Source organism: Plasmodium sp. gorilla clade G2, assembly GCF_900097015.1.
Source record: "Plasmodium sp. gorilla clade G2 genome assembly, chromosome: 12".
NCBI lineage: Eukaryota > Apicomplexa > Aconoidasida > Haemosporida > Plasmodiidae > Plasmodium > Plasmodium adleri (nom. inval.).
In genome coordinates, this window is record NC_041704.1 from 2,086,727 (window position 1) to 2,113,187 (window position 26,461).

The 26,461-nt window shown below is 17.5% G+C and overlaps 5 protein-coding genes across 5 annotated transcripts; 4 read left to right on the top strand and 1 right to left on the bottom strand.

The window, feature by feature from the left end:
* Positions 1-1,155: 1,155 nt before the first annotated feature.
* PADL01_1252600 (reticulocyte binding protein homologue 3) lies at positions 1,156-9,974 on the top strand (the record flags this gene model as incomplete). Its single annotated transcript, XM_028683508.1, has 2 exons — positions 1,156-1,213; positions 1,324-9,974. 2 exons carry the CDS (start codon positions 1,156-1,158, stop codon positions 9,972-9,974), a joined length of 8,709 nt encoding a protein of 2,902 aa, XP_028539679.1.
* A 363-nt stretch (positions 9,975-10,337) lies between these two features.
* Positions 10,338-11,669, bottom strand: PADL01_1252700 (Plasmodium exported protein, unknown function; the record flags this gene model as incomplete). Its single annotated transcript, XM_028683509.1, has 2 exons — positions 10,338-11,330; positions 11,478-11,669. 2 exons carry the CDS (start codon positions 11,667-11,669, stop codon positions 10,338-10,340), a joined length of 1,185 nt encoding a protein of 394 aa, XP_028539680.1.
* A 3,212-nt stretch (positions 11,670-14,881) lies between these two features.
* PADL01_1252800 (lysophospholipase, putative) lies at positions 14,882-16,246 on the top strand (the record flags this gene model as incomplete). The annotated part of the gene is made up of 1 exon (XM_028683510.1): positions 14,882-16,246. One exon carries the CDS (start codon positions 14,882-14,884, stop codon positions 16,244-16,246), a length of 1,365 nt encoding a protein of 454 aa, XP_028539681.1.
* A 2,828-nt stretch (positions 16,247-19,074) lies between these two features.
* Positions 19,075-20,582, top strand: PADL01_1252900 (Plasmodium exported protein (PHISTb), unknown function; the record flags this gene model as incomplete). Its single annotated transcript, XM_028683511.1, has 2 exons — positions 19,075-19,266; positions 19,422-20,582. 2 exons carry the CDS (start codon positions 19,075-19,077, stop codon positions 20,580-20,582), a joined length of 1,353 nt encoding a protein of 450 aa, XP_028539682.1.
* Positions 20,583-24,123: 3,541 nt separating this feature from the next.
* PADL01_1253000 (Plasmodium exported protein (PHISTb), unknown function) lies at positions 24,124-25,946 on the top strand (the record flags this gene model as incomplete). The annotated part of the gene is made up of 2 exons (XM_028683512.1): positions 24,124-24,225; positions 24,426-25,946. The coding sequence occupies 2 exons, from the start codon at positions 24,124-24,126 to the stop codon at positions 25,944-25,946; spliced, it is 1,623 nt and encodes a 540-aa protein (XP_028539683.1).
* Positions 25,947-26,461: the final 515 nt, after the last annotated feature.

Genomic DNA, 26,461 nt, shown 5'->3' on the forward strand with positions numbered 1-26,461 from the left:
ATTTTTATATTATAAATAATAAAATAATAAAATGTGAAATCAAATAAAAATAAAGAGAAAAACACATCAGAAAATAGAACAGAAAGAAAAAAAAAAAAAAAAAAAAAAAAAAAAAAAAAAAAAAAAGAACAAAAAAAAAGAACAAAAAAAAGAAAAAAAAAAAGAACAAAAAAAAAGAAAAAAAAAAGAACAAAAAAAAGAACAAAAAAAAGAACAAAAAGAAAGAACAAAAATAGAAAAAACTTTTTAAGCAAGCCTCACAATTGTGGAAATTTTATTATATTAATATAAAAATGAGGATTAATTTTTTTAATTTTATAAAAAGGTTTATTATTTAAGGATTTAATAATAGAACTGCATTTTTAATAATTATAATGTTATATAATTAGGTTATATACATTAATGTGAAAAAAAATCTTAAGATTTTTTTTTTTTTATTTAATCTATATGTTCCTTGACGTTACAATGCAACAAATATAATATCCTTTGTAATCTTAGAATTTTTGATTTTATTAATTTATTTATTATTTTTTTTTTTTTTACTATGGATTTCTAATTTTACTGTTCGTTTAAAAAAAGAACCAATTAAAAAATAATAATAAAATAAAATAAAGAGGTTTTAATATAATATATATATATATATATATATGAAATATAGATAATATTGTGTTGTAGTGATATTAATGGTTCTGTTAAATTTTGAGTTTCGCTTCTATTTTTATGATAATTGAAATTGTTTTATACTGCTTATATATAAGTTTTTTTTTTTTTTTTTTTTAGTTAGTTTATATATATTATAGTTAATAATATTTTTTATATTTATTTTTATTATTTTATTTATTCATTTATTATTATAATATATAAATATATATATATATATATATATTTTTTTTTTTTTTTTTTTTTTTTTGGTTTACACATTTTGAGGTGTTGAAATAATTGTTCTATATAAATAATAATATTAATATATTGTTAAAAAAAAAAAAATAAAGTGACTATTTGTATATAATAAATATAAATAATTTATATCAAAATACATTAGGATATTATATATATTAAGTATATAAATTATTTATATAATGTGTTTTGGAACCGATTAATTAGTATGTATATTTAAAATTATAAGATGAATGCATGTTTTAAAATATATGAAATATGAGAAAAGGGTTAATATATAGGACAATTGTTTGTAACATTTTACTTATCTTAATCGGTACTATTATAAAAAAAATAATAAAAAAAATAATAATATATATATATGAAAATTGTAATATATTTATTTTCATTTTCATTTAATATTTTATTTTATTTTATTTTTTGTAGAAAAGAGTCATCAGAATAATATATACAAAGTAAACGGAAATAATGAAAACTTCGAGTTTTCACATTTGAATTTTTTTTCAAAGAACAATGAAGGTTTAAAATTTGCAAAGAAGAAATTTTCTAAAGGTGTTAATTTATCACCTGAAAAATATTCTGATAATAATAAAGATAATGATTATTCTTATAAATATTATGATAGTAGTAGTAGAAGAAAAAGAGATAATAAAAAGAATAAACCTTCGTCAAATTTATTTAGACCGAATTTATTTGTTACATTGAATGAAAAACGTTTTACTAACCATCCAACACATGCTTCTTTCATAAATAAAATAAAAGTAACGGGTCCCAATGAGGTTAATAATAATCCCATAAGTTTTATTATAAAATCTTTATCTGATGATTTAAGAAATAATAATATTATTGAAAATGAAGATCCTAAATTATTAGATGATAATAATTTATATCAAATAGATATGATAGATGAGAATGGTAATTTAAAATTTTCTTTATACCCACATTATGTGAATATAAATGCATGTAAAGAAATGATTCATTATAGTACTTATTATAATGAAGAAACTCAATTTATGAATAGTACTTTATATAAAATAATAGAACCTTTATCTAAATATATGCATGAAATTAAAAGTAAATGTTTGAATGAAAAGAATAATTTATTAAATGAAATACACAATTTAGAGAATCCTAAATATTATAAGAATAATGAACAAGATATTTATGAGAAGAATATAAAAAATTATCAATTATTAAGAAATAAATTTGAAAATTGCTTAAATAAATTTAATGAAAATATAAATAAGAAAATTTATGAAATGAATACAAATATACGAAATATGTTAGGTCATACAATTTGTATAAATAATACATGTGATTTAAAAAATTACAATTTGATTGTTGAATTATATTTATATCATATTAACGAATTACCTGAAAAGACTTATCATAATCATTTAAATCATGCAAAAGAACTATTAGAATTTTCTTCTAATGCTATAAATGATATGGATAAGAGTATAATAGGACATAAGGAAATTTTATATTCTATTAATTTTGTTCAGTTAGAAATTCAGGATATTATAAAGAGATATAAATTTCATTTAAATCATATTAACAAGGGAATAAGTGAAATAAAACATATATCAACTAATCAATCACGTTTATCTAATATTAATAAAACGGTACTTATGAACAAAAGTTTTGAACTAGCTAAAACATTTTCAAACTTTAAAATTAGTACAGAAATTCTTGATATGTTAAATAATTTATTGAATAGGAAAAAAGGTATATTACAGGAATTATTAAACTCATTAATGGAGGACATAAAAATACAATTGAATAGAATATTATCTCCCAACAATTTAGATTCAAAATATGAGAATATAACATCTAAAGCTAATACAACTTTAAAAACAGCTGAAAAATGTTTATCAGAAAATAAATGGAAAATAAAAGATTATGAAATGGTTTCTACCTTAGAAATGATAAATGTAAAAAATAGTGGATATGAAAAATTATATAAATTAGAAAAATCTATAAACAAATTAAAGAAATTACTTAATGATATAAATATAAAATTTCAAATTATTAAAGATGCTAAAATAAAATTAGGTGGATTAGATGAAAATAAATCAACTGATATTAATGGACAGAAAAAAAATATAATGAATCTTTTACATATTATAGAAAATATAAAAGAAAATGATAAAATACAAAATTTAGAACATTATGTTATAGATATTAATAATATAAATTCAGAAATTACTTTGTTAATAGAAAATGTAGAAAATTCTTTGAGTGAATTAATGAAGTTAAAAGAAGATGAAGATAATAAAAATGCCTTAATTATAGAAATAAAATCAAAAATGGATAGTATAAATGAAAAGTTAAAACATATGTATGATATTATACATATAAATGATACAATAAATAATACAGTATTAGAAATTGAAAAAATAATTGATGAAAATTCATTAGTTCTAAATGATTATATAACAAAAAAAAATAACATATTAGATAATATAAATAGTATTAATAAGAATTTTTTTAATAATCATAATAATAATAATAATAACATAAACAATACACATCATCATCATTATAATAATTTGAAAAATTTTGTTAAAGATAGAAAAGATTTTATAGATAAAAATGTAAATTATATATATGAATATCATACCACTCAAGATATTAATATTATGTTAAATAATACTGTTACAGAATACAACAAATTAGAATTTATCAATTCAGAAGTTTTTGATAATGTTTCTAAGAAATTAAAAGAAGAATTACAAAATCTTGTGACACTTAAAGAAAGCTTAATGAATATGAAACAAAATGTGTTAAAAATTGATCCTCTAAAAAATTTAAATAGACTGTTGGAAAAATATGAAGAATTAAAAAAAGTTATAAATGAATATTCAGATGAACAACCCAAATTAGATGATTTTAAAAAGAAAATGGAAAGTCGATTAAATGAATTTATTACAGATTTAAATAAAAATGATCAAACTTTAGATGATGGAAAAAATATATATGATCAATTTGTAGAATATAAAGAACAATTATTAATAAAAAAAAGAATTATTATAAATAATGAAATTGTTATAATTAATGATGAAGTAAAAAAAATCAAGGACCAATTAAAAAGCCATAACATTTTATCATATAAGTTAGAAAATGGTTCAACCGGTGATGTAGATACATCTGAAGAAAGTACACCTAATTCTAATGTTCCTTTGGCTGTGTCTAATTCTTCTTCTATTTTTTCTACATATAAACCTAATGAATTAAATAAATTAATTGAATTTTTTTCTGAAAAGGGAAATGAAGTAAATGTTGAAAGTAAAATAAAACAAGATGAAAGCATTTTTATTGAAAAGAATAAAATATTCGATGATATAATAAAAGATATTGAATTATATAATAAGAAAACCAATGCGATAAAAATCTTAAATAAAGCTATAAATGGATCTATGAATAATTTGTCTATAATTGATGCAGCAATAAAAAATAAGAAGAGAATAGAAGATAAATTATCTCAAAGATCTTATTTAATACAGACGGATAATTTTATAGATATATATGAAAAAATATTTTTAAAAGATAATTTAAATAAAGGTTTAGTTGAGACCGAAAATAGATTATCTAATACTTATATGAATGATCTAAAGGTAGAAGCCCAAAAACAAAATGAGCATTATAATGAATTAAAAAAAAATATAAATACATATGATGATGCATTTTTAGAGAAATTAATGGGAGATAATTATGAATGGGAAGTTCTTAAAATTGAATTAAATGGTTTAAATATAAATTATAATATATTACAAAAAAATATAGATACTTTAATTATTAAGCCTTATATAGACCAAATTGATCATATTACATTATTAATAAAATCCTTGAAACATAAAATAGACAATAAAATTAAGAAAATGATTACTACTTTAGAAAGGTTTAAAGAATCTGTTCAAAAAAATTTTAACACTAAGAATATAAAATTAGATGAAAGTAAAATTAATAATGGTTATAATAACAGGGAAGGCAATCATAAGAAAATTTTAGAAGATAAAAAAGAGGATTTGTTTAAAAATATTGATGAAAAAATATATGAAGTCGAAAAACTAAAAATAAATTTAGAAGAAAATATGAATAAAACTAAACACGAAATAGAGAATATGAATATAAGTTATGGAATTAAAAAAAACAATTTGATTGATATATATGAAAGTATTAATGGTATATTAAATTCTATTATTACAATGGATGAAGAGTTATATAAATTAACAAATGTGGATGATTTAAAAATATTATATGAAATAATATTAATAGAAGAGATTAATGAAAAAATAAGAAATGAAATCAAAGAAGCCACTGTTGAACTTGTAGAAATTGAATTGTATAAAGGAAAAATTGCTCTTAGTATGAAAAATTCTATAAGTGAAGATATATCAAAACTTACATCATTCAAATATAATGAATTATATGATAAATGTATTACCAAAGATAAAAATATAAAAGAGCTTTATGAAAAAGCATCTTCATTATTAGAAGCTTCATGTAAACATAAAAATATGGATATTATTAAAAAAAACAAATCAGTTCTGGATGAATACTTAAAGACATCTATTCAAAATAATAATGATATTAAAAATAATTTAACTAGTTTAAAAAGTATGTATAGCATATTACAAAATAATGAATTTGACGCAGTTACTCGATATATATTAGAAAATAGTAATAAATGTGAAGACTATGCTAAAGAATTAGAACTTGAATTAGAAAAAGAAAATTCGTTAACAAAAAAAATGAAATTAAAAATTAAAAAAGCAGAAGATTACAAAAATAAAGCTTTAGGTACTAAAAAACATGAATCAATCGATATATATATAAGAAATATTAAAACAATAAAACAAGAAATTTCTAATATACAATCTGATATAATGAAATGCATTAAAAATTCGTATGATAATAAAACTAAAAGTATATTACATTTTCAAAATGTACATAGAGGTACAGATCTTATTAATATTTTAAATAAGAAGAAAAACGTAGTTCCAGGATCATCAGAACGTGCAAATATATCATCACAAAATGAAAGTGAAAACATTGTTGATTACTATCAAAAATGTAAAACATATTCAGAAGAAGCTTCCAATAATTATGTTGAAATATCCTCTAGAAAAGATTCGTTATTACAGTTTGAAAAGGAAATAACAAATATACTAAATGATGTTTTAATTTTTAATATGAAAAAAACGCTTGAAAATAAAATGGACAGTGTAAATAATATTTTGGAAGACATGAAATTAACAGCATCTATAATTAATCAAAAATCAAATTTATTGTCTGAAAAAATAAGAGTATTAAGAAACCATAAAAATATAAAAGATGATGAAGAATTATTAAATAATGAAAAATCTAAAATAGCATATGAACAATTCGAATTATATATGGGTAAATTAGAATATGGTATATCTGATATAAATCGTTTAAATGTTAAGGCACAAAAAATTTTTGATAAGGCACAATTTTTGATGAAACCAATGTTAGATATGTCTCTTATATTTAATAATAAGAATTTAGAGGAATTAAGAAAAAAAGAAGAAAATTATATGGAAAATATTGAATATATACAAGATGAAGAAAAACATATTAAATATGAGTTAGCTAAATTAAATGAAGTTATTGAATTCGTTGATAAAATTGAAAAATTGTTAAAAAAATATAGAATATATTATGAACAAGGGAATTTAGAAAATACATATAACAATTCTAATAATATCAAAGGTCGTATTGAAGAAACAAAAGATTCATTAAATATATTAGTTACTATATTTTCATCTATAAAAAATAGCACATATTTAAAAAATCATACTGTTAAAATGGAAAATTTAAATAGTTATATAAATAAAGTGAATGGTATATATGATAAATTTATGGATTCCTACAAACTATTACAAAAATCTATTATTGAATCTTCTAGTGATAATACAGGTTATGAAGAATTAAAAGAAGTGAACGGAAATATACAAAAATTTGAAATAAATCTTGTAAAAGCAGAAGAAGATATGAAATTATATTGGAATAGTATTAAAAAAGATGTATATAATAAATTGATATATTATATTAAAGATATGTTATTAGAATTAGACAAACGATGTAAATCAGTTGATAAAATATTAAATGATGGTTTTGAATTTATAAATAAATGTTCTCAAGATAGCAATAGCATGGATGATGATAATAGTATATATAATGAATTAAATAAAGCAATTAATAAATATAAAGAAATACATGCAGAGTCTAATTTTGTTTGTAAAAATGAAGCAGAAAGTTTGTTTGGAATTATTGTAAAGTCTTCAAATATTATAGGTATGAAAATAATAACAGGTTTAGGTTTAGAATTAACCGAAGAAGTTGATTTAGGTACTATGTCTTTATTAAATTCAAGTTTACATTTTCATACTGCATCTATAAATAAATTGGATTCTGCAACAGAGTCTAATGTATATGAAAAAATAAATGATTGTTTAAAGTCTGGTCTTGATATAGTAAAATATTCGTTTGATGTTGAAAAGAAGAAAAGAAAAATTAATAGTATAATGGAAGAAATAAATAATGTGCATTTTCATATTACAATGAAGATTGGACTATCTAATATGATTAATGATTCTAGAAATAAAATAAGTACAGTTTTAAATAAAATATATGTATCTTTAAATAAAATTAAGAATGTAAAAGAAATGACATGTGATGATAGTAGTTATCATATGCTAATGGAAAAGGATGAATATAATAAATTAAAAGAATATTATAAAAATTATAATGAAGATAAAACGACTATTTTAAATAAATTGAATACAAATAAATTAAAAGATGATTTGAATACTTGTAAAAAATCCTTAGATGAGTTACAAAACACAATGAAAAATACAATTGAAGAAGAATCTTCTAAGATTGTTATAAAGGATATAAAGAAATCATATGATGAAATAAATGAACGTATTAGTAATACAGAAAAAGATGCGGAAGAAATAAATGTTGTTTTAGAAGAATTAGTTAAGAGACAAAATAAATGTAAAGAATCTTGGTATACATCATTAATTGGAAAGGTGAATACTAAAATATCTTTTGACAAAAAGAGATTCCTTGATAGACAACAAATTTCTCAATCCTTTTTAGATTCTATGAAAATGAATTTTAATATGATTAATAAAATGATTAATAAGATAAATAATCATTTTGAAAAAAATCATATAAATAGTTATTCCTTAGGAAGTGTTGAGAAAACGATGAATTACATAAATGATTCAAAGCAGAAAGGAACCACAGTTATATCATTAATTGATGATCTGACGAAAATATTATCAATAGATAATAATAATAATAGTAATAATAATAATAATAATGATAATAATAATGATATAATTGATTTAATAAAAAATAATAAAGAAAACCTTTTAAATAATTATAGTGAGTTAGGTACGAAAGAAAAGGATTTAGAAAATATTTATTTAAGAATATTTTTTAGTAAATTAGAAGAAATTGAAAAATCATCTGAAAAATATTTTTCTATATCTAAAGCATTTAATGATGTGGTAAAATATCAAGGACAGAAATTATCAGACAATATAAAAAAAATGAATAGTATAAAAAATATTATAGAAGAGAAAGAAAAGATTTTAAATAATATTAATAATAATTTTACATTAGACAATATTAAAGAATTTAATAAGGCGTATGATAATATTTTATTTCATATGCGTGATTTATATGATTTAGAAGAAGCAAAATATGATGTAGGAAGAAAATTAAATATATATATAGAATATATATATCACATAAGAAATAAATCAAATAATTTAATGAATAATTTTCATGATATTAAAAGTACTGAATATATAATGATACATGAAACTGATCAATTAAAAAATGATATAAATGAATATATGAATAAAATAAATACAAATATAAATAATACTAATAAAGAACTCGATATAATATTAAGAAATATAAAGATAAATAATAATGTTGTAAATAATAATCATCAAATTAAAAAAGTAATTGATAATTTTTGGATGCATTTAGATTCAATAAAATCTAATTTTTCTAAATTTTTACCAGAAGGTGAAAAATTGGTTTTAATTAAAAATTATTTGAATGATATAAAAAATATAATGAATGAAATTATGGGAAAAGAACAAGTTGATGATAGTATTAAAACTTGCTCCAAAAAGTTAGATATAGAATTGGATAAAATAAATAAAATGAAAAAAAATAATGCAATAACCGATGATATGGTTGAGAATTTATTTTCAGTTAAAGATAAATATAAAAATGATTTCTTATTAACAAAAGATATCTTAAAAAGAGTACAAAATAAGCATGATGAAATGAATAAGGTATATAAAACATTAACTGTAAATACTGATAACAATGAAAATAAATTTGCTCTAAAATATTTGAGCGATGTAAATGCTTTAATTAATGAAATAAAATTATCTGTAAGTACTATGGAAAACTTTTTGAAAATTGTAGATGGAAAAACAAAGAATTTAGAAATGTATAGAGATCGTAAGTTATATAGCAATCATCCAGTTACTTTTTCTAGTGATGGTAAGTTTGATATTGAAGATGAAGAAGAAGAAGAAGACGAAGATGAAGAAGAAGATGAAGAAGATGAAGTAAATGTGGAGGATGAAAAAAATATAAGTAGCTCCCAAGATACCACATTAAGTCATCATGAAGTTGAAAATAAAAATGAAAAAGAAAAAGAAAAAGAAAATGATCAACCAAATGATAAAACAAACAGAGGACAATTATTAAATGAAGAACATGTAAAAGTAAAAGAACATAGGAGGGAAAATTCGAATAAAGGTAAACATAGATTTAATTATAATAATTATTCTAATAAAGGTTTTGATTATTCCAAGATTAAATATGCTTCAGGATTTGCTGTTGGTTTAATTATTTGTTCTAGTGTTGGATTTATATTTAGAAAAGAAGAGCATAAAGATGAAGTTGATTTTAATGGAAATGCTGAAGATTTCCAATTTGCTAAAACAAATAATATAGCAGAAAAAGAGGAATTAATTGAAGTACCATTTAATGAAAATGATTATATTTAAAATTAATATTCTTTATAAAGTACAAGAATAATTATACATCTGTAAATGGGATGTATATATATATATATATATATATATATTTATGTATATATGTATGCATATATATGTATATTATTTAAAACGTTAATTTTATTATTATTATATTATATTATTTTTTTTTTTTTTTTTTTATGTGCTATAATTATGATAATATAAATTTGTATATATAATCCAGTTTGGATATATATATATATATATAAATTTAGTGATATTTTATTTTAAAATAAATTAAAAATTTTGTCCTTTATATAGAAATATAATATAAAGAATGTTTTATGCGTGTATATAATTATTTCATATATATATAGAAAAAATAAAAAAAATTTATAAAAAAGAAAGATATGTGCAAACTGCTAAAACACATATAAGAGATACGACACATGTAGGACACATTATGAGTGTAATAAGACAGGACATTATAATAACGGTTACTTTTAAAGTTAATTTTATTTCTTTAAGTAATTTTTTTTTTTGTGCTTTTTTAATTAAATATTCATATAGGGTTTTGTATTTAATATAATCTATTCTATATTTATTCATCGTATCCAGTTCATCATTAGTCATAATGTGATATTTTTGTTGTAAATAAGATTCTATATAGTCTTTAAATTCTTGTGGTATATTATTATTAGTTTTATTCATATCTGATAAGGCTCTAAAGAATTCTTCATTATAGAAATTTATATTTTTATATTCTTCGGAAGAGGATATCTGAAATTGTTCTTCTTCTGGTAATTGATAGAAATATGTTTGTTCATTGTTTGCCTTATGAATTTGTGTTGAATTAAATGTTACTAGTGATTTTTCTTTGTTCTGTTCATATGTAGAATTATCATCAAGGTTATTATTGTATTGAGAGTAATTTAAATTATTAATTTGATTAGTGTCATTAGTAGGATTAAGATTCGTAGTATCATTTGAATTATTAATCTGTTGATTATAATTAAAATAATTAATGTTATGAGAAATAGTATTATGACAGTCATATTTTTCCTTCTGATCATTGTAATGATGAACACATGATCCTATATTCGTTTGTTCTTTGTGTTCATTTATTACATCATATTTAATTAAAGGTGATAAATATTCGTCTGTTTGACGATTTTTACATTTTGTTAATATTTCGTTTATACGTTTTTCTAATTTCTTTTTTTTCTCATCTAGATCTTCTCCTTGTGGATTCATATCCTCATCAATGTTTAATAGGGATTTATTTTTGGTTATTAAAAATTCACGTTCTTCTAAAATTCTAGAAGATTTTGAATTCTTTATACCTCTTTGATTAAATATTCTGTTAGTATATTGTCTAAGGATAACCTATATATTACACAAAAATAAAAAAAAATAAAAATAAATATATATATATATATATATTTACATGTATATGTTCACATTTAAATATTACTACAGTATATATGTTCTTTAATTTTTAAAATTTTATCATTAATTTTTTTTGATAATTACATTTTTAGTAGGACATAATATACAAAATAAAAGGAGAAAAGTAAGTACCATGCAAAAAAACCATGAACATTTTTTATATTTTTGAAATAGTCCTTTTTTCATTTTATGTTCCATCCCTAAATAATGTTGTTTTTTATATTCTTGTAGACAAGGATATACAAAATTTGAAGGAGGACTAATAGTTTTATTCATTATTATAAGGATAATAAAATTAATTAAAGAAAATATAATTATATATATATATATATATATATTTATTTATTTACATTTATATTATTTTAATTTTCTGTTATTTTTCTATGTAATATATAGGATCATAAAAATATAGGAATAAAATACTCACGGCTTATAAAATAGAAGAACCTGTTTAAAAACTAGCAAAAAAAACTGAATATAGATTATGCATATAATATAATAATAATAATATGTATATGATAATTTTGTAGAACTTATAAAAAAGAAAATATACTTCACAAAATTAATTCTTGGATAATATCTATACCATTTATCAATATATTATTTAAGAATACATATATGTATTATTAATTTGGAAAATTGAAAATATAATTTAAATGTTATTATAAATATAAATATATATATATATTTCATATATATTTTTCATATATATTTATATGATTTTCAATGTATAAAATACATAAATTGTTTACAAAATTATCATATGTAAAATATTATATATAATAATATATTATAAATTGAAATGCTAATTATTTTAATTTTAATTAAATATGAAGTTTATTATATGAACATATTTTTATTTATTAATTTTATATTAATATAATTATATGTACGAACTTTTTTTTTTTTTTTTTTTTTGAAAATAAAAATATATTTTTGCGTCCATTATAAAAGTAGTAAATTGAAATGAAAATCGGACAAGGAAAATATTAATAATACTTCTTCATATGAAATAATAGAGATAATATTTATTGTTATTTCGTAGTATTCTTATAAAAAAAAACATGTTACATATATTGACAAATCATAAAAATATTATAAAAATGATGGACGTCGTTATTTATATGTTTTTATTAATTTTATAAATATGGTTATTTTTTTAAATATTTATGAATATAATGTTATTACATTAATACTTAATTTTATTATTTCATTTTATATTGTTTGATTTTATTTTTATAATTTTATATATTTTATATAAAATTCAGTACACACCATTTAACTTTTATAAGAAAGGAATTATGAAGAAATAGAAAAAAAGAAGATAATATAATAAAATTTACATGATTATATATATATATATGTATAATTTTTTTTTATTGTTTCAATATAATTTTTCTTTATGTATATATATCTTGGAAAATAAATTAATATAAAATGAAAAAAATAAAAAAGAAATAAAGAGGAAAAAAAATATGAACAGATAAGAAAAAAAATATATTTTTGCGCATATATATTATATATATAATATAATGAAGTATGGATTTATTTAAAAGCATATTATTTGTGTTCGTTTTTTAAAAAAAAAAAATATATATGTATATTATAATATATAAAAGAATTAACATTGAATTATTTCTACATTTTTTTTTTTTTTTTTTTTTTTTTTTCAACATAAATAATGTTATTTATAAAGGTTATATATATATATATATATATATATATATATATATAATTATTATTTTATTATATAATATTATATAACTATTATTATTAAGAAAACACATGTATACTGACTATGGAGTATTTATTTAATTAGACTTTTTTCTATGAGAATTAACATAAGATATATATATATATATATGTTAAAAAGGAAAAAGAAAATTTTTATATTTAATAATATTATAGCAAGATCTGTATAATTTTTTTTTTTTCATTTTAAATTTATATATCCCTTTTTACTTGATTATATAAAAAGAAAGCAAAATAATGTGTTTACTATGTATTAATATATAGAACAGAAACTATTATAATTGATATATGTATATATGTATATATGTTATATATACGTTTTTCTATATTTTACTGCTACCATTCTTATGAAATAAGGTTTAATTAAAAATCAGGATATATGTGTTGAATATTATATAAAAAATATTATTGATTCAATGTAATAAAAATATACAGAGAATGAATGGTAAAATGAAAAGAAAAATTATTTTTTAAAACCAAATATGTTCTTTAAGATTTTCAAAAGAAAATTTTTATATAATATATATTTTTTATTCAACATATATATATATATATATATATATACTTATTTATAATATTAAATTCATTTAGAACTAAAAAACGAAAGGAAATTATTATTTTTTTTTTTAAATATAAAATAATAAAAAATTGAAGTTTAAAATAATTTCAAAAAATACAAAAAATAATTTGATTTTTCAGCATGTTTATTTTTTTTATTAATACACCTATATTTTTTTTTTTTTTTTTTATTACCAATGATTGTAAAAAAAAGGATATTAAAATAAAAGTATATATTATGGGATAGACTAAAATGAAAAATAATATATATATATATATATAAATTTATTTAAAATCTATATTTATAAATATTGTTATATATTTCCTAATATTGTATTAATTTTATATGGCTCCATATGTACGCATCCATGTTTTATATATTTACAACTGTTATATTAATTTTTTGTTTTATTATTATTATTTTTTTATTATTTTTTTATTATTTTTTATTTTTTTTTTTCAATTAAATGATTATTATATTTAATTTTTGTATCATTAATAATATATATTTTTTTTTTGAAAATGTATATTTAAGCAAATAGTTTTGTTAGGTAAAAATTTATTTTGAACCAATCTAGTTATTAAAGAAATTTTAAAATTATTGTTCTGTTGTATATATATATATATATATATATATATATATATATATATATTATATATGTATTTTATTATATATGGTTATAATATATGGTAGTTCTTTTTGTTTTTTATTGTTTTTATTTTATTTTATTTTATTTTATTTTATTTTATTTTATTTTATTTTATTTTATTTTATTTTATTTTATTTTATTTTATTTTATTTTATTTATTATTTTATTTTTTTTTTCTTTTTAAATATTTTTTTTTTATTTGGAATATTTATTTTAAAATTAATTTATTATTATTATTACTGTTTTTTAAATATATATATTTATTTATTATTAGTGTTGTTAATTTGATTTTATTATAATTTAATTTTTTTTTTTTTTTTTTTTTTTTTTTGGTTCTTAATCGTGGTTATACTTTTTGAATGTAATTATGTATATATTAATTTATTGTTGTAAATATACATGATTAATTTACTTTTTTTTTTAATAAAGTTTCAAGAAATATAATATATATATATATATATTTATTTATTTATTTATTTATTTATTTTTTCTTTTTTATGATTTATTTTTATAATTTATATATATATAATGGTTGAGAATGAATTAATTGATGACAATAGCTTAACTTATAGAACGAGGTTAGATGGAACCCCAAAACTTGATTCCTTTTTTAACAAGGATGGTTTATTAATAAGAACTTATTCCTGGACAGTTAAGAAGGCATTAGGGATATTAGTTTTAATTCATGGTTTAAATTCTCATTTTCGGTTAGAATATTTAAAACATAATGCGGATATCATAAGTAATGATAAAGCAGTATTGATAGATCCAGATGAATATTATATATATAAGGATAGTTGGATAGAACGTTTGAATAATGAAGGTTATTCTGTTTATGGTATAGATTTACAAGGTCATGGGAAATCAGATGGATGGCAAAATTTAAGAGGTAATGTAAATTATTTTGATGACTTAGTATATGATGTTATACAATATATAAATAAAATAAACAGTTCTGTAATAAAAGAAAGGGTAGATCCGACGGAATATTCATATTCAAATTATAATTATTATTTTAAAAATCGATTGCCTAATATTGTGAGACCTCCTTTATATATAATTGGTCTTTCTATGGGTGGAAATATTGCTTTGAGAGCCTTAGAATTAATAGGTAAATCACAAGAAGTTCATGATAATTTAAATATAAAAGGATGTATATCTTTAGCAGGTATGGTATCGATTGATGAAAATGGATCTAGAATTCCTTTTAAATATAAATATTTTTTTGTACCTTTATCAAGATATGTAGCTTATTTTTTCCCCACTTTTCGTCCTAGTCCAAAAATGAATTTTGAAAAATTTCCATTTATAAATGATATTATAAATTTTGATAAGAACAGATATGATAAATGGATAACTATGAGATTCGCACGTCAAATTTTAGAAGCAACATGGAATTTACAGGAAGACATGAAATATATACCTAAAGAAATACCTCTATTATTTATACACTCGAAAGATGATTGTGCATGTTATTATGAAGGGGCTGAGGCTTTTTTTAATAAATTAGAAAATAATAATAAAGAACTTCATACATTATATGATATGGATCATCTCCTAACCATGGAGCCAGGAAATGAAAAAGTTCTTGATAAGGTTATTACGTGGATTAAAAGTATAAGAGAGGAGGATACTGATAATAGTTCAACACAATTTATGGATGATGAAAATATGCTTAATGCTATTTTACAAATTGAAGATGAAATAATTAATAGAACAAATGAACGCTTAAATCTTGAAAAACAGAATAATGATGATTTTATTGCACAAAAAGAAAACATGGAAATGTTTACTGTACTTTTAGATAATGAAAACGACCCTTGTAATATTATTGATAAAGAATTAATTGAAAATAATATGACACATTCGGAGTTAGAAACTGTAATTAATTGATCAAAGGATCAAAAGGGAATGAATATATATATATATATATATATGTATATATTGCCGTTTATTTTGGAAAAAATTTTAATAAAGGGCAAATATTTACTCGTTATTTATATACAACCATATTATTATATATATTACCTTTCTGATCTATATAATATAATGGATATAATATAATATATTTGTCATATTATTTTTTCTTTTTTAATTAATTCTTTTTCTTTTTTTTTTTTTTTTTTTTTTTTTTTTAATTTTTAGTTGACAATAAAATAATATCAAAATAGAAATTATAAATATTTTTGATCTTATTTTATCATGATATATATATATATATATTTATTTATTTATTTATTTATTGTTTGATTGATTAATTTATGTTGTTCATTAAATTTATTGTTTCCGTTTTATTTTATTATTATTATTATATTTATATATATAATGTATTATATATTTTTGAATTAAAATTTTACATTATATATGTCTTAATAACTTGCAATATATATAGCATTTAGGGGATACGATAAATATAAAATTATTTTTAACGTGAAATAAAATATAAAATATAAAAAGAAATGTGTTTTTTTAGATTTTATTTTTAATAAATTTATATATTATTATATTATGGATGAATAATTTTTTCGGATAAATTATACATTTATAAAAAAAAAAAAAAAAATTAACTATTAAATATAAATAAATATTTATGTGTTCATATGAAAGAACCAATTTTTATAAATTAAATTTATTATGTATACATATATGTATCACATACGTTTAAAAATAAAAAAGAAAGATATATCTCTTTTTCAAATTAATATATTTTTATTTCTTTTAAGACTCATTTTATATAATTAAATATTCATTCAAAATATTATAAATTGTAAGATGTGTTTATTAATATCTTATAATATATATGAAAGTGTAATCATAATACTATATTTTAATTTCTTAATAATTTGAACCTTTTATTTTATTTTAGTAATTGTAATTTGTTTATAACTATTATTATGTACTCCGTAAATGTAGGGAAAAAGAATAATTATTAATACATAAATATATATATATTATCATCGGACATATGAATAAAATATATATATTTTTTTTTTATTTCATTTAATTATATATATATATATATATATTTATTAATATTTTCTTGGATACATATTCCAAAAAAACCAAAAAAATATATATTATATATATATATAATGATAATATTATAAAATATATATTAATATTACATCAAAATGAATATATAATTAAATATAAATAAATATATATATATATATATATATATATATATTAATATAACATTTTTAATATCATATTAAAAATATTATAATTTTAATCATAATTTTTTTTTTTTTTTTTTTTCTTTGAATAAAAAATAATAATTATTTATAATTATTATTTAAGATTTCACAACATATGCATTTATACGTACTCATTTATCTTATATCAAGTATTAATTTATTTATTTTATTTTTTATTAAATATTTATTTAAAGATATTTAAGAATATTTTCATAATATATATGTATATTTGGACGAATAAAAAAAAAATAAATGCATACAAATAAATATTACAAAAAAGTATATAAAAAATACTTACAAATTATATTATAATATTTAAAAATTAATATATAATATTTTTATAAAATTATATTTATATTATATAATTATTTTATTTATATATATAATAATTTATATAAAAACAAAATGTATAATTATATACATATATAATGTTTTTAAAATACCATATAAATATATTTTTACAAATATAAATATTACAATATGTAAATTTATTATATATAGTTATATTTTTTCTTATTTTCATATATTTTATTTTTATTATCAATTATTACGAAATAAGGAAAAAAAAAGTTGCGCAAAATAACCAAAGAAAAGTTAACAAAAAAAAAAAAAAGAATAAATAAATAAGTAAATATAATATATATATATATACATATGAAATATTTGAAAGTATGATTAGCAAAAGAAATGAAAAATATGTCCCCAAAATATAATATTATAGATATAGAAAAATTATAGTTCTCTATATTTTTTCCTTATAAGATTTGCATACATTTATGAAATATTTATTTAAAGTTCATTTTATTTTATGTATATATATATATATATATGTTTATTTATTTATTTGTTTATTTTACATACTGTAAAAAAATGAAGAAGATATATATATAAATAAAAGAAAAAATGAAACAAGTATTTTAGATTTTTTTATAATTTATTTTTAAAATGAATGTTTATTCTAATATATCATCCACATTTTGTGCTATATTTAACACACATATATATATATTATTATATGTATATACAAAATTATAATAATAGTGATTTAAGTAGATGCGCTAAAAATATTTAACTACGTAATAATAAACATAATGTGTAATAAAAAAAATATGTAGTATTAATATGTATTGATATATATTTGTTTTTGCAATTATAATATATTTTATTACATAATTTTAAGTTTTTTTTTCCTTTTTTTTGAAAAAAAAAAAATATATACATATATGTATAATTATGGTAAAGTATTTAATAGATTTTATAAATATGATTTTTTAATTATTTTATTATTTAATTTATTTTTATTTTTTTTTTTTTTCTTTTTCTACAAGTGTTTCTAAAATACACAATCTTTTTAGATATATATGTATATATATATATATATTTATATATCTTAAATAAAATATTGTAGAAGAAAAATAGGAGGAAAAAAAAAAAAAAAATATATAATTAAAGAGTCATATAAGGATTTTTGTTATTACTTTATCTATATAGGATATATTAATATATATATATGTATATTCCAATATGAGTTTATTTATAGAATCCAGTTTTATTTTACCTAAGGGTATAATTGACTCCTATATAAAATTTAAAACATGGAATTCTTGCTCATATAGTGATAAGGAAAAGAAGGCTTCGCAAGCAAATATATGGACCCCTGTATTTTCTACTCGTTTTGCCATCCCTATTATTGGAATAATATATGCTTTATTATGGGTAAGTTATATGAAATGTATTATGAGAACAAATTTTTTTCTTTGTGTGAAGAAAATAAAGAATATGCATTATGTGTGTAAATACTAACATGACAACATTTGAATATATATATATATATACACATATATATATATTTTTTTTTTTTTTTTTGTTAGAATGGAGATGCAACATTTGGATATGGTTCTCTGGATTTGTCGCGTGATGGAAGATATTCTCGAAACTTATTTGAAACTAATAATGGAAAAAATGGTTACATTTCCTCTTTAACAAATAAGTTATTAAATAAGATGAGTAAAGGCTCCAAGAAAGAAGTCCAAGAGACAAAAGACGAAAAGTCCTTAGGTATTGATGATAAAAATATTTTGCATGCTTTAGATTTATTTATAAATAATATAAAGAACATTGCAGTATCAAGTAAATTGAATAGTTCAGATATATATAAACATGGGAATACATTTATCGATAATTTGATGAGTAACGATGAAATAGATCAAGAAATTGAATCCTTATTAAATGGGGGTAATTACGATAGAGAAAAGTTGAATAGATTATGGTGGCAAATTATGAGAAATGAAGAGTTGAAATATGTATCTGTTAATAATAAGTTATATAAAGTTTATAAAGCATTAAGAAAGAAATATAATGTAGATAATTCCTATGCTGAAAATAAATGGAAAGAATGTAAAAGAAATGTTATAGTAGGAAGAGTAGAATATCAAAATTATATTAATAAAGTTTTCCTTGATTGGATAAATGGAGATTCTATAAATTATAATGAATTTATAAAATTAGTAAGAACTTGTAGAGTTACTTGGAAAAAATTAAGAACAAAAATGATAAAAGCATTAAAAAAATCATTAAAAAAATCTTTTCAAAAAAGAGAAAAAGAATTAAAATCAAATGAATATATATACAAATATAAATATGAATTAGAAGAGGGTGATTATACAGATGATGATTTATTAATTAAAGATGATTTATTAAATAATCATGATATTCAAATTGATGATGATGTTAATAGTGCTATAACAGAAAAAACTGAAGAATATGGTAAAGGTGTGGATGATTTAGCCTCAGTAAATACAGATAATAATGGAACTGAATTAGGAGATTCTGAAAGTTCATCAGGATCAAAGGTTTCTAACAATACTACTAATAGTGTTAATTCTGATGATTCAAAAAAAACTATTGTATTAAATTTAGAGGGTCAATGTACTATATATTTAAGAAGGCGCCCCAAAAATATAACCCTCTCATCACCTCAAAGATTGAAGTTTACAGCAGGAGGTGGTTTCTGTGGTAAACTCCGTAATTAGAAGGAATAAATAAAAAATACAATTATATATATATATATATATATATATATATATATATATTTATATATAATGTAATATATTTTAATATTATATATAACAGATGAGAATTTCAAAAAAATTCCTTAAATTATATTTTAAAGTTGTAAAGTTAAAAATAGTATGTAAATGGAGTAGTTAAAATAAAAGTATATTATAATTTATAAGATTTTTAAGAGTATAAGTATATAAATTTTTCCCTTATTACAAGAAAAACAATATCGTTCACGGAATTTGTTTTTGGTTTATAACTTTTAGTGAAACATTTTTTTTTGTTAATAGAACATTAAAATGTTTTCTGTAAATTTCCAAAATTAAACTTATTTTGGGATCATGCTTCTAACATATATATATAATATATATTTATATATATATATATATATTTTTTTTTTTTTTTTTTTTTTTAATATTTTAAATTATAAAATATAGATATAATTATAATTTGTGAATTTCTTATTATATATATATATATTTTTTTTTTTATTTTGAAAAAATAATTTGAGTTCAAGATATACAGAAAAGGACCAAAAGGGATTATGAAAAATAGATAGATTTTATATTCGTATATATTTTAAAGCTTATTTGTTTCATTCTATTGTATATGTTTATTTGTCTAATTTAGTATTTAACACTTTTATTTTATTGTATTTTATATTATATTATTTGAATTTATATATTATATATAGTTATTTTTACTTTTTTGGTATATAAAAATTTATAATATTTTGATATGATGATTTGGATAGGTCATGTAAATTACCGTGTATATGTTTGCCTATATGTTTTAATAGAAAATTTAATTACACATAAAAGTATATATATATATATATATATATATATATATATATATATTATGATAGCTGATACAATTAATTATACATAAATGTTGCATGTTAATGAACAAAATGAATATATTTATGTAAGAAAGATATAAATATATTTAAAAAAATAATTACATTATAATTAAAAATTAATAATTAGGATTGTTTTTTTTTTTTTTTTTTTTTATCTTGTTCATGTATTTAATATATACAGCTTTTATTTTTATGAATTATAAAGATTTTTAAAACATAAAAATTTAATAGAAAATAAATATATGTAAAGAGGAATATAAAAAATGAAAAATGTCTTAAATTTATATATATATATATATATAATATTAATTATTATTAAGATATAAGTGTATTATATTTAAAATAAGATAAACATTTATAATAAATATTAATAATTTATTTTAGTTGAACGGTAAAATTGATGAATATATATAAATATTAATAGATAATATTTTAATTTTTTTTTTTTCATTAAAAAGTTCATATACTTATTCATATATATTTGAACTAACGTTGAAAAAGGAATAGACTGTAATTAATTTAAAAAATATATATATGTATAAATGGCTTACATAATTATAATAACATGCTTAATATTATTTTATGAACATCTAACACTAGGAAATTAAATAAATATTTATATAGGACAACATGATAATTTATAAACATTTTTCTATAAATTATTTTATTCATTTTAATTTTTTTTTTCTTATTATAATGAAATATTTTTTTTGATTTTATATTTACACCTAACATTTCATAATAAACGTGATATTACATTTTTTTTAATAAATAAATAAATATATATATATTTACTTACAATTTATTTCTTTTATTATTCTCTTTGTAAAATGGGTTGTACGGTACAAAAATGTGTAATATTTATTAATATATAGAAAAAAAAAAAAAAAAAAAAAAAAAAGTCAATATTATTTTATTTATTAATATAGGTAATTTATTATGTTTTAATAAAATTGTATAGAATTATTAATATTATACAATTTTATATATAATAAATATTTTTTACTAAAATTTTATAAAAATATATATATATATATATATTTATTTATATATTTATATTTATAAAACCTTAATAAAAGATTGTATTTCTTTTGCTACCCTGGTTTTATTTTTTTTGTTTATTTTTTTAGGCTTATGTGTAGTTATATACATATATATATATATATATATATATATATAAACTTTAAGCTATCTATCTATATAATGAATATTTAAGAATTTTATTTATTTTGTATATACTATAAATTAAAAAACAAAACGATTTCTTTTAAAAAATATAAAAATAAAAATATATATATATATATTATATTATTGCATGATAAATATATAATATATAAAATAAAATAAAAGTTTTATTTTTTTAATTGTATGGGTTTTGGTGAATATATAATTATATATAAGGAGAAAAAAAAAAATAATAAAAAAAAAAAAAAAATATTATTTATTATATTATTATTATTATTTTTTTTTTTGTACTAATTAATAATTAAATATAGAATAATTTTTTTTTCTGTTTTTAAATATTGTGATAAAAAAAGGATGAAGAGAACAAAAGAAAAAAAAAAAAAAATTGTATATTTATAGTAAATTTTGAAAAAACCTATTTATAAATATATATTTAATTATATATTATATAATTAAATAATATTTATATATTTTTTAATTACCTATCTCAATTATTATATTATATATATTTCCAATATTTATATTTTTATAGATAGTTCTATTTTAATATATATATAATATATATATAATATACATATTGTACATATTATATAATATTATATATGTACATAATACATATTTATATATGATATATGAATACTAGTAAGAAGAATATTAATGTAAAAATTTATTATTTTTTGTGCATGTATTTATTTTGTAGATATATATTTTTTATTATTATTATATGATATTATCCTGAAAAAAATATTATATAAAAAGAACAAGTTCTGAATATTTTTTTTTTGTTTTTTATTAAAATTGGGATAATTAAAGGAAATGCTAATATTTATATATTCTTTTAATCTACATATATATACATATTTAGATTTTATTTTTTGGAATATTATATTTTATATATATAATGTATGAATGGTATATAAGAAATTGTAAATATTTCTAATAAGAATGATTAAGGAAGAAAATGAATTAATCAAAAATTATATGTATGTAATATAAAAAAAAATATAAATAGAGAACTAATCTTTCTTTAGTTTTTTTAAAAATTGAAATAATAAAATATATATATATTGTTATTAATTGAATTACTACAATATAAATATTATTTTGATTTATATATTTTATTATAACAATATTATTATTTTATTGTCATTTTTTTTTTTTTTTTTTTTTTTTTTTTTGTTTTTTTTTTTTTTTTGTTGTGTTTTGTTTTTTTGTTTTTTTTTTTGTTTTTTTTGTGTTTTTTGTTTTTTGTATAATATTATGATATACATATTTAAGTATTAAAATAAATGAATATCAAAAGATCTAGAAGTATTTAAAAAGAAAAAATAATGAAAAAAAAATTTATTTAATATTTGAAGTATATTATTATTAAGGTTATCTACGTGTATTGATACCTTGTTTAAATCGTTTATTATTTAATAATATAAAAATTGAATATGAATTATAATTTAGTATAGAAATATATGGTAAGACAAATGAAAATGTATAAAAGAAGTGTTTGGTACACCTTATTTTGTGGGGGTATTAACATACTTATTGTTCTAATATTGAATATTATATTATCGGTAAGTATAAAAAATATAAAATGAATTAATGAATAAATAAATGAATAAATAAATGAATAAATAAGTGAATAAATAAATGAATAAATAAGTGAATAAATAAATGAATAAATATGTTTGCAAATTTTATTTTTCGCATATATATTTTTTTTATATATAATTTATTAATTATCCTTTTCTTTCTTTATTTAATTTCTTTGTAGAGTATCTGTATGATTTATAATGATATAACACTAGACTCAAAGTATATGAGCATTAGGTACATAAGAATTCTTAGCACCCCAGATATGATAAATAATATGGTAAATGTAAAAATAAAAGAAGAAAATATAAATGAGGAAAATGAAAATGAGATTAAGTCAATTATGAGTAATAAATATTTTGATAATGAAAATTTATATATTAAATTAAGAAACAATATAAAAAAGAATATGGAACAAAATAATTATGAATCTATACCATATAGTAATGAATATTCAACTACATTTTACAACGAAAAGGATAACATTATAAATAATGATATTGAGTCATTAGACGCAAGGGATAATTTGATTAGATTAAAAATGTATAATATATGGTTAGAATTAATGCAGAATGAACAAATGAAATATTATAGTATAAGACATAATATAGATGAATTTTATAAAAATTTAAACCAGAAATATAATATAAAAAATGAATCAAATGATAAATCCTTGAAAGAATGTAATGAAATTGTTTGTTTAAGTGCTCATTATCTTCAACGTCATTTAAATGATATGTTTAATAAATGGTTTAAGAACGGTTTTATGAGTATTGCAGAATTTAATAATATAATTAACGCTACTAGAATTGGATGGTCAGTATTAACAACAAATGTGCAAAAAAGGTATAAAGATATTTTGACAGATAATTTAATTGAAAAAATTAATAAAACTAATTTTGATGGAAATGATATCTTTAATTCTTATTTAGGTTATAATATTATCAAAGATAATCCACAGCAATATGATGAAAATATGAATAATATGTCATGTGTAGGAACATGGCAAAGAAACAAAGAAAATAATATGGACTTGCATTATAATATTCAATTAAATGAAAAGGATAAAGAATTAATATGTGACAACATTATTAAAAATAATTCATCCATAAAAAATTATGTTGAATGTTTAAAAATAGCGGAATATATAGATGTTGATACGTCCGATGTTTTGGTAAAAGAAAACAATAATATAATGAAAAGAAATATAAGAAAAAATAATAATATTTATAAAATTAATAATGAAGAAAAAAATAATAATCAAAATGTAAATTATAATGATGATGTAGAAGAAAATGAAACAAAGGAAAATGAATTTAATAATAACGATGATGAAAATCAAACTGATGACATTGAAATAAGTTTAGACGATATATTTGATAAATCAACAAATATTATAAGAGAAGCTGAGGATATTATTAATGGGGGAGTAAATGGTACTTTTATTGATTCATGCATTCTTATAGACAAACCTGAAGATTATGATAAACAAATAAAAAGTATAAATAATAATAATATAAATGAATATTTAGATACTTCTAATCAAAATTATTGTAATCATTCATATTTAAGAAGAAAATGGAATTCTCTTGTTCTCTTCTCAGATAAGGATAAATCTATAAATAGTATTATTTGTTCTATGTGGAAATATGTATGTAATAAAAATAATCTTTTATATTGGAGAAAATTTAATACATACTGAATGTTTATATAAGCTAATTTGTGTTTTATAACTTTTTATAATTTTTTTTTATTTGTCTAAAAGATGATATTGATGAATATTCTTTTTTTTTTTTTTTTTATATTATATATATAGAGGTTTATAATATATTATATATTTTATTAATATATATATAATAAATACATTATCTTCCATAAGATATGTGTTCTTGTTATATGACTTTATATTATTATTTTTTTATTTGTTTTTAATTTTATATTATATTTTTTTTTTTTTTTTTTATGAAAAAAAAATTATACGTAGCCACATATATATAAATATATATATTTGTTTTAATGAATATAATAATTTTTTATATTATAAAAATATTTTATGTTTTAATTAATAGTATAAATTTGAAAAACAACAAATTAAAAAATATTAATAATAATTATAAATGTGCAATAAAGAAATAAACGAAAAAATTATACTTTAATTATATATATATATATATATATATATATATAATATATTTAATCATTTATTTTAAATAATGG